The sequence below is a fragment of the Drosophila subobscura genome, chromosome O, assembly GCF_008121235.1.
Source record: "Drosophila subobscura isolate 14011-0131.10 chromosome O, UCBerk_Dsub_1.0, whole genome shotgun sequence".
Lineage (NCBI taxonomy): Eukaryota > Metazoa > Arthropoda > Insecta > Diptera > Drosophilidae > Drosophila > Drosophila subobscura.
In genome coordinates, this window is record NC_048533.1 from 7661863 (window position 1) to 7670847 (window position 8985).

Consider the following 8985-nt stretch of genomic DNA (forward strand, 5'->3'; position numbering starts at 1 on the left):
CCGATGTTTTCTCATCGATAGTTTTAATGTGACGAAAAAAGGGAAAAATAAAAACATTTTTCTATCCATTTTTTTTGTGCAGCTTTAACCCCGACACCCTTAGTTAAACCACCGTCAAGATTGTCTCCAGGAACCGACTGAAAGAATTCTTCAGGATGACTTTGGTGGGACTAGCAGCACGCAAGCTAGCCCAAAAACAAAGGTAATAAAAGTAGCCGGGTGCCGAGGCAATGTAAACTAACCCACGCCTCTCCTTAGGTCGGCAAAACTGGCCGCCGCCTTCCCCAATGGAGTACGCTGCCAGAAATGCCTGCAAATGGGCCACTGGAGCTACGAGTGCAAGGAGAAGCGCAAGTATGTGCACCGCAGTTCACGTACAAAGCAGCTTAGCAAGCATCTGGCAGATAAAGAAGACGCCATGGCCAACAAAACTGCTGCCGAGGCAGCTGCAGCCCAGGAAGCCAGTGCTGTGGCTGCTTCGAGCAAGAAAGAGAAACGCAAACGGAAGAATAGCAACAGCTCTTCATCCTCTAGTTCCTCAGGAAGCTCTGGCAGCAGTTCAGGGTCAGACTCCTCTGGCTCGGACTCCAGCGATTCCAGCTCCGATTCGGATGAGGATGGCAGTTCATCAGGCGAAGAATCCGGCTCGTCTAGCAGCTCCGGATCCAGCTCAGATAGCGACAGCAGCGATGGCGAGGTGTCGAAGAAAAAGAAACGTGTAGACAGCTCAGGAGAATCCTCGGACGGTGGTACCCAGGACCCAGAATAATTGAAGGCCAACAATGGTTTTTAGCGCATAGCTTTAGTAGTTTAGTTACTCTTTCGTTCTTTGGTAATTTGTAATTTTACCCCTATTTAAGCGCACGAAATATTTTTATTATTTAAGTTCACAGTATGGTCTGTGTGGTCTGGCAAATTCAACGTCAGGCAGCAAGCACCATGAATAAACATTTTAGCTCAGTCCGAGTCCAATTCTTCATCGTGTTCCAGCTTGTTTATAAAGATGTCCAAATCGATTTTCTGCTGATTAATTTGATCCGGTTGCATGGCCGCTTGTGTGCTTATGTATGGAGTTTCGCTCATGTCAAAGTGTGTGCGACTAGAAGGCGCCACAAGCTGTGACTCGATGGTACGCTCCAGACTCAGGGATTTCAGATGCAGTTCCTCCACCTGGAAGGGAGAAACAAGTTGGTGTTTCTGTCATGGGGGGCTAGTGCCGATGTCATACCTTCAGCGAATTCAAGGCCTCCTGGATAACAGGAACCACCTTCAGCAGCTTCTTTTCAATAGCCAGGAGTTCTACTTGTTCCCGCTGCAGCACACGGTTGGATTGCAGCATTTTTGTTGTTGTTTTGTTTCCCGTGCACATGCACTTTGAGCAATATCGCACGCCGCGCACCACAATCGATTGCGCGATGAATGCAGCCCTCGTGTCCGGGCAGATATCGGCAGCCCTGGTCGCAAATGGAAGCAATTTTGACAATTCGCGCCTTTGGAAAAATTCACATTTTGTACAGTCAAAACACAAACTGAATTGCTTTAAGTGCACAAAAACCTGCTCGAATTGTAAAAAATGGATACCTGCAGGGAGGGCGGGGCGGCTGAGACAAGCATTTCAAATTTTACGTCCAGCTGCAATCTGCTGGATCTGGACCAAGAGATCAAGTGTAAGGCACTTGCCGCCTTTCGCAAATCGAACGCGGGTGGCGGGCTAGCCAAGAAACGCGATGTGCAAGAATTTCTCTGCTGTGCCATCTACTGTGAGCTGCAGCGTGTGAAGATTCAGGATATGCTCGATGCCAAGCACAGGCCCGACGAGACGAAGAATGTGGCGGAAAAGGCACGCACCAGTTGCTGGAACTTGTCGCTGACCAAACTACTCACGGCCTTCAAAGTAAACATATGTCGGTTTATGCGCCGAATGAAGCAGTGGAACATGATGGCCAAGAACGAGATGGTCTTTCAGCAGGAAATCGACGATCTACAGAGACGGCTAAGCATAACCCTGATCATAAGGAATTACTATCAGCGCGCATTCGATCGCCTGTTCGTATTGCCAGAGGAGGACACGGAGAACACAGAGAGCCGTTCCCTATACCAATCCCTGTATGAGTTTGGCTGGGTGCTGTTTTTGACCATCAGAAACGAGCTGCCCGGCTTCGCCACTTCGAATCTGGTCAATGGCTGTCAGGTGCTCATCTGCACCCTGAATTTGCTCTACGTGAATGCCCTGGAGGTGGGTAATCCCGAGGTGATCAACATGTCTTTTGAAGGTTTGCCCAGCACATGGGGCAACGACGACTTTGACGATACTCTGCTGCTCAAGTACAGTGCACTGAAGGCCATCTGCTCGCTGATTCCAGAGCTGCCGATGAAGGGTGTGCACGTCATGCAGAAGGCCTTCTTCCACAAGGCTCTGGTGGTGCTGTTCTTGGATCAGAGTCTGCTGGGCAACGACACCTTCAAGCGGGAGATCGTCAAGGAGGGCCTCCTGGACGTCAATTTGGGTACGCTCAACCGGAACTACACAAAGCATGTGTCCGACATTAGCGAGATCGATGAGCGGGTACTGCTGTCTCGCAAAGAGGCAGCGCCCGCGATAAACCAGCCTAAGACTCCTTCCCGCTACAAGCACTTGCATAAGCTGCCAAATGCCATGCCCTCGGAGATCACTGAAGCCTTGGATGCAGAGGATGTTGATGTGATCAGCAGTTTGGATAAACGCCTGTGCGTCATGGCCCGTGTATTCGCTAAGTCTTCGCGGGACTTCTTGAGCACAGAGGAAGCCGACGCGTGCTTCATGATGTCCTGCCGACTATACTATCACTTCCTGCAGAAGATCACCAGCTCGGAGCTGAAGCTGAAGCCACACCTGAAGATGGTTCAGCTGCTGAAAAATAGAAGTCTCCATTCCACACTGATAGCCTGCTCCCTGGAGCTGGCCATGCACATTCAAGAGGTGCGCGTGGAGGAGCTAAAGTTTCCCTTCATCTTGAAGTGTTACGCCCTCGATGCGTACGAATTTCAGAAGATCCTTGAAGTGGTGGTGCGACACGACACTGGTCTGCTCGGTCGCGATCTGACCAGGCACCTGAATGCCGTCGAGATCGAATGTCTCGGATCGCTGATATTCCGCAACGACTCGCTACTGTGGAAAGTATTGTCCACACAACGTTGCTTGCCCACCTGCAACGAAGTACAGGCCAATGGCAAGGAGAATGCTGCGCGATCAAGAGCAGAGCCAAGGCCCGGCTTAAGCATCTGTCTGCGCAAGTTCTATAGCCTGGCCAACCTTCGCCTCCTTAATCTCTGCCAGAGCCTAGCTTTGATGAAATATTTTAACAAAATCTGGTACATTGCAGAGTACTCGTTCATCCAACACTGCGGATATCTGCTCAAGCAGCGGGAGCTCGACCAGTTGCTAATCTGTGCCATCCACTTGCATGGCCGCGTAACGCGCAAGCCCCTCAGCTTCCACCAGATACTCCAGCACTATCGCTGCCAGCCACACGCTCGCAGTCAAGTCTATCGTTTGGTTAGCTTGGGCAATTTCCGAAGCGGCAATATCATCGAGTTCTACAACAAGATCTACATAAAGAGAATGTTGAAGTTTGCCCAAGATCTGCGCAAAGCAACAGTCACTGTGCCGCGCTCTGTGCTGCATGAAAAACCGCCGCAAAGCAATCAAATTTCACTTAATATTTCCGTTTCCGCAAAGAATCTGCGCTATCCCAGTGGCACGTCGATAAAAATATTAAAAACCAAGCCAGACTCCGTGGTTGAGGAGACGTTGGTGGAGCCAGATCAGCTGATAATCACACCACTGAAGCGTACCAATTCCGCCAAAGAACTTGGTCCGCTGCCATACCCAAACATATTCAAGCGCCAGTGCATTCAATCAGCGATCTGATCTGGATCTACTCATCCATATTTCTGGCTACATTTTACGTAGCATATAGATTATGCTCTAGCTATCACCTTAAGAAATCATTATGTAAGAGAAAGAGCAACGCTCATTGAATTACTCGAAATGAAGTAACTAAAATAAACGACAAGTCTGTGTACATTTATTGAATTCCAATCCAATCCCCGGACGATTATTCGTAAATATATTTTTATTGAATGGATGTTGAAGTTGTTGGTTTGTATTTTGAAACTTAGATTCAAATAATTGTGACTCGACTGATACGAAACGAAGGCTACAAGAAATTGTTGCACGAGAGGCTGAGGCTGGGGTGACAGTAGAAGACTTTTGGGCATAGACAGAGAGAGAGAGAGAGAGAGAGAGCCCTCGGGGTTGGGACTGGTTGTGGAGTACACATAATACATAATGAGAGCGTACGACTTAAACTTAATTAATTTTGTTGTTGGCTTATCATTTAAAAAAGGAGTTAAGATGGTGGAGCAACTGGTGGTGCAGCCACAGGAGCCACAGCGCTGGCCGGAGGAATGCTTGAGACGGCAGGCGGCAGCACCACCGATCCAGCAGTCGGTACGCTTGGCACCTCGGCAACAGGTGCACTGATTGTCGGCGGTGTGGTATCTGCAGCAAAAAAGAAAATTCATTAATCTTTACCATGCAATTGGGAAGGCCCACTGCTCGTTCACTTACCCATCGCTGTGGGGGCCTGAGGTTGCGCCGCCGCTGCGGCTGCGGCTGCTGCAGCTGCTGCTGCTGCTCCTGCTTGTTCGCTGGCAGTGGCCAAAACCGCTGGTATTCCGCCTCCTGTTGGAGGTGCTCCACCAGCCGCTGCCGTCGCCATGGGCGGCGCTGCGAAAGGCGCTCCATTTGGTGGTGGACCCACACCCACCGCTGCTATATGCGGCGGCAGAGGCTGATGCTGTGCCGATGGGGCTGCCAGCGGCTGGGTCTGGACTTGCGCCTGATGAGGCGGCAGTGCTTGCTGCTGTTGTGGCTGCTGTGGTGGCGGCGTTGGCTGTTGCTGTTGTTGCTGCTGCTGTTGCAGGATCATGGTGCCGGCAGCGGCAGCCTGGCCTTGCAACTCCTGTTGCAGACGATGATGCGCTTGCTGGCGTGCGCGAAACTCGGCGGCCTTCAACTGCTCCAAATGGAACTGCTGGCGCTCTGTAATCAGCTGCTGCCGCTGGTACTCCAGGCCCTCGCGCTCCCTCTCCATGGTGGCTTCCAGCTCCTCAAAGTGCCTCAGCTTGATCTCCAGCTTCTTCATTTGCGTCTCGACCAGCAGGGCCACCAAAGACTTGATCTTGCGCTCCTCGAGTGCAGCCAAATGCTTGGCCTTGACGGCCGCCGATGCCAGTGCAGCAGCTGCTGCCGTCTGCATGTTGTTCTCGCTGAAGGCTCCCTCCTTGTTGCTGGCTTGGCCACTTGAGCCATCCTTGGAGCCATCGCTGCCATCCTTGGTCTCCCCATCGCCACTGTTCTCCTCCGTTTTGATGTCCACGTCCACCGATGCTCCACTGCCACTCGGAGCGACTGTTGCTCCTCCTGCTGCTGCTGCTGTTGCTGGGTCTGTGGGTGAGGATTTGTTTGATTTGTCTGTTTTGCTGGCTTTATCCGACGAATCTTTTGGTTTCTTATTATCTGTAGTTGTGTTCGTGTTGCTTGTGGCTGTCGATGTCGTCGATGATGATGATGATGGGGAACTAGAGTCTGTGTTTGTGTTCGTCTTGGTATCCGATTTCGTTTTGTCTTTGGACTTGGCATCGTCTGTGATGTTGCGGATTGTTGGAGGTTGTGTTGTACGTTTTGTTGTTGTTGTTGTTGTTGAACAAAAACGAAACAAAAAACAAATAAATGACGGGCCACATTTCAAAACGAATTACAAAATTTTGAGCATTAAAATTAAATTAAAAAGAATGGAAACGGGGATAAGTCTGTATGGATAGTCATTAAATTACCGTCTTTCTTGGTTAGATCCTTCATTTCCTCATCACTTGCTGCTCCGGCTGCGCCACTGGCCGCTGTGGCCGAGCCGCCGCTGCTGCCATCCTTGCTCTCCTCATCCTCCTTGTCGTTGCCAGTGCCAGCAATTCCGCTGTTGGATAAACCAAAGTTCGGATTGAATTTGCCGCCAGCGGAGGCCTTCTTCACGCTCTTTATATGGATATCCATAATGGTGGCTGGCACCTCGTCCTAACCACACAAGAGTTTACGATTACACATTGAAAGACAGGAAAGATCTAAGAAAAACGAAGGAATTTCCCTCACCTTAATGGCTGCAAACTCCTCCATGGCTGCCTTTGCGGCGGCGGCGGCCACCCGGGGATCCACCACAGAGGCCAAGAATGCCACCGTCGACATAATGGGATTGCCGCTCTTGCTAAACGGAATGGGTTGGCAGCCCAGGGGTCCCAGGAAGCCGCCATCATCCTCCAGATAGGGATCCTCGATGGGCAACCGCAGGAAATGCAAAATGCACTCGTCCTGGGTGCGAGTACCCACATGTTCGCACACCTTATTCCAGTCATCCTTGTGCATCTCGAGGCCCTCCAGCAGGAGCAGTGTCTCCTGGTCGGTCCACTCCCTGGCCATACTGGCCGCCGTGCGGTTCCTCATGGCAGACGGTTTCTTGGCATACTGATCCAACTTCAACCCGAATTGGCTCACGCCAGAGCTCAGTCCACTGGGGGCTCCATTCTCCAGTGCCTCCGTCTTGATGGCGCCAAGTGTGCCGCTCTTATCGCCGCCCAGGCTCTCCAAGCTACCATCCTTGCCCAGCGGCTTCTTGTCGAGATCCAACAGCGTCTTGGCGGCCGATGGCTGCTGAGTTTTCTGCGGATTAATGGCCTGCAGGCCCGAGGGTGTGTCCGACAATATATGGAAATGCGAGGTAGGCGGCGGTCCCATGGGCGTGGGACGCAGATCGGCATCGATCTGGTAGTTAATCAATCCCCACTGCTCCAGAAAGGCATGCACACGCATAATGGCGCACACATCTCCCGCCAGGTTCCGCCTGCAGGCGGTGCTGGTCAAGTACTCCGTGGGATTGAGTCTGAAATTCAGAGATTACAGTTAGAACTGGCAGGCAGAGTGGTTTATATGGGAGGTACGGCACCTGTAGGTATCTATCATAAAGTTTCTATAGGCCATGTAGATCTCTGGGGTCTTCGATTTGTTTTTGCTGTTGAAGAACTCCGGCATGGCGCGTTTCTCGATCACATGGATGGAGTTGTAGTCAAACCATGCCGAATACGAGGGCACAATAATGTGATGTGTCTGCTCGGTCACATTATCCTCCATATCCTCCTTGGCCGACGAGGAGAACTCCTGAGTGTTGCTGTTGTCGCTCGTCTTGCCCGTCTGAGAGTTGTCGCCATCGCCAGTGGACAGTGCCTGGGCAGCGCTTCCCCCAGTCATCTCATCGTCCAGATCCGTCATTGTTCCACCTACAGAAATGCCAAAAACACACTCAAAATATCCAAGCAGAAAAGAGACTTCCCCACTCACCCTTGATGGGCATCATATCGTTGTCGCCGCGTGATTTGCTACCTGGTGCCGGACTGGATGTCGATTGCAGGGCCGTACTGGCCTTGTGCACCTCTTGAACATTTGGCTCGGCCGGCGGATCGTCCAGATCCCGCGTCAGATCTTCATCTTCCTCATCGTTTCGGGTTTTCTTGTGGATGACAGCCGGGGAACGCTTGCGCTTGCCGGGCTTCGATGTGGATGTTGTGGGCGAGGGCGAGCGACGTCGCTTCTGCTTGCCAGTGCTGGTGCTGGGCTTCTTCTTTTCGTCGCCAAACGACATGATGTCATCGATGGACATGCGCTGCTTGTGCGTCTTCTTCTTGCCCTGCTCATCCACCTCATAGTCCTCCTCGGCCATCCATTCGTTGTACTGCTCCAAGTCGAGTATCCATGAGGCCGACACGCGCCACCTCTCTGCCGGCGATTCCGGATTCTCGGGAATATTCTCCGGCAAATCGAAGCTGTTGACCGTCCACGAGTCATAGGACTCGGGAAAGTAGTACCAATGCAGCATCACATGGCTGCCACGCTTGAAAATAGGACGCGCATACTCGTCCGGATGCGGATCCACAATGGGATAGACAATGTGCGTGGCATCCTCCTCGTCGGTGACGATTTCCACACGCCGATTGTCGAGAATCTCGCGCAGCCGCCCCTCGAAGCCCTTCTCGATCTCCGGCCTTATATAGATGTAGGGTATGCGGTATAGGTCCGCCTCTACCAGAGCCTGCTCGATCTCGATCAGCAGCTGAATGTTGGGATCCTTCCTCGTGGGATTCTTTCCAATGGAAAAGTCAAACTTCTTTCCCCGCTGCTCCGCGCGGAACCGGAACATCGTGGAGAAGATGATGCACAGACCTCCGCCATTCTTAAAGTCCAGAAAGCAACGCATCTGACGATGGGAAGAGAAGACATTTCAATTAGCACTGCTCGTCCGTTGTTTCTCCATCCTAATTCAAATCCCATCCCCGAAATTATTACATTCGCATGTACACACGAACGTACACAGAACACCCTGTACGTACGTACGTGCGTACAAAGAACACCCTCACACACGATTACTAACCGGAATTCTGGTCGCCGGTGGCTCGGCCGAGTTTTTGCCAAGTTTCGCCTCCACATATTGCAGAAATTGTATCAGCAATTGGGCCAGGGACTCCTTGGTAATGGGCTCCGAGCTGTGCGCCAGGTACTAAGAGGGTAGAGCATTTTCAATTGATTGTTTTTTTCCACACGAAGTGTAGCGCCATTTTTTGTTTTGCGTCGGCGGCGTTGTTGTACTCACCTTTTTACAATTCTTTTGCAGCCATTGCCTTATTGATTCAAAGCCCTGCAGCGTCTCTGACGACTGAAAGAAGTCAATATTCGGACTTCCGTCCTTCTTGGGGCCCAGTGTGTTCATCATGCAACACTTTTTATGGGCTTTTATCAAATATATTTGCTGTTTTCCGGGAAAAGAAATCACTATCGAAAACGCTGATGAAAGGGACGCACACAATTCACGGAACAATCGATTGCCAATACCGATGTTTTAG

General features: G+C 51.3%; 4 protein-coding genes across 4 annotated transcripts; 2 read left to right on the forward strand and 2 right to left on the reverse strand.

Moving 5' to 3' along the window:
* Nucleotides 1-8: 8 nt before the first annotated feature.
* Nucleotides 9-831, forward strand: LOC117895986 (zinc finger CCHC domain-containing protein 10). The gene is made up of 2 exons (XM_034803971.1): nucleotides 9-202; nucleotides 259-831. The coding sequence occupies exons 1-2, from the start codon at nucleotides 156-158 to the stop codon at nucleotides 767-769; spliced, it is 558 nt and encodes a 185-aa protein (XP_034659862.1). The 5' UTR covers nucleotides 9-155; the 3' UTR covers nucleotides 770-831.
* LOC117895987 lies at nucleotides 787-1380 on the reverse strand. Its single transcript, XM_034803972.1, has 2 exons — nucleotides 1229-1380; nucleotides 787-1170 (listed from the first exon to the last, which is right to left on the reverse strand). Exons 1-2 carry the CDS (start codon nucleotides 1367-1369, stop codon nucleotides 958-960), a joined length of 354 nt encoding a protein of 117 aa, XP_034659863.1. The 5' UTR covers nucleotides 1370-1380; the 3' UTR covers nucleotides 787-957.
* Nucleotides 1381-1464: 84 nt separating this feature from the next.
* LOC117895979 (retinoblastoma family protein) lies at nucleotides 1465-4053 on the forward strand. The gene has a single exon (XM_034803941.1). The coding sequence runs from the start codon at nucleotides 1574-1576 to the stop codon at nucleotides 3908-3910; it is 2337 nt and encodes a 778-aa protein (XP_034659832.1). The 5' UTR covers nucleotides 1465-1573; the 3' UTR covers nucleotides 3911-4053.
* A 9-nt stretch (nucleotides 4054-4062) lies between these two features.
* LOC117895977 (SWI/SNF complex subunit SMARCC2) lies at nucleotides 4063-8959 on the reverse strand. Its single transcript, XM_034803936.1, has 8 exons — nucleotides 8736-8959; nucleotides 8517-8642; nucleotides 7430-8342; nucleotides 7038-7368; nucleotides 6191-6974; nucleotides 5881-6115; nucleotides 4613-5689; nucleotides 4063-4543 (listed from the first exon to the last, which is right to left on the reverse strand). The coding sequence occupies exons 1-8, from the start codon at nucleotides 8853-8855 to the stop codon at nucleotides 4392-4394; spliced, it is 3738 nt and encodes a 1245-aa protein (XP_034659827.1). The 5' UTR covers nucleotides 8856-8959; the 3' UTR covers nucleotides 4063-4391.
* Nucleotides 8960-8985: the final 26 nt, after the last annotated feature.

Bases quoted from the DNA above. Each gene is read 5' to 3' on its own strand.
- LOC117895979 (XM_034803941.1), top strand. From the start codon at position 1,574: ATGGATACCTGCAGGGAGGGCGGGGCGGCTGAGACAAGCATTTCAAAT.
- LOC117895977 (XM_034803936.1), bottom strand. From the start codon at position 8,855: ATGATGAACACACTGGGCCCCAAGAAGGACGGAAGTCCGAATATTGAC. The intron at 8,643-8,735 runs GTGAGTACAACA...CTACCCTCTTAG, and splicing joins TGCAAAAGAATTGTAAAAAG to TACCTGGCGCACAGCTCGGA. The intron at 4,544-4,612 runs GTAAGTGAACGA...TTTTTGCTGCAG, and splicing joins TCAGGCCCCCACAGCGATGG to ATACCACACCGCCGACAATC.
- LOC117895987 (XM_034803972.1), bottom strand. From the start codon at position 1,369: ATGTGCACGGGAAACAAAACAACAACAAAAATGCTGCAATCCAACCGT. The intron at 1,171-1,228 runs GTATGACATCGG...TCTCCCTTCCAG, and splicing joins AGGCCTTGAATTCGCTGAAG to GTGGAGGAACTGCATCTGAA.
- LOC117895986 (XM_034803971.1), top strand. From the start codon at position 156: ATGACTTTGGTGGGACTAGCAGCACGCAAGCTAGCCCAAAAACAAAG. The intron at 203-258 runs GTAATAAAAGTA...GCCTCTCCTTAG, and splicing joins AAGCTAGCCCAAAAACAAAG to GTCGGCAAAACTGGCCGCCG.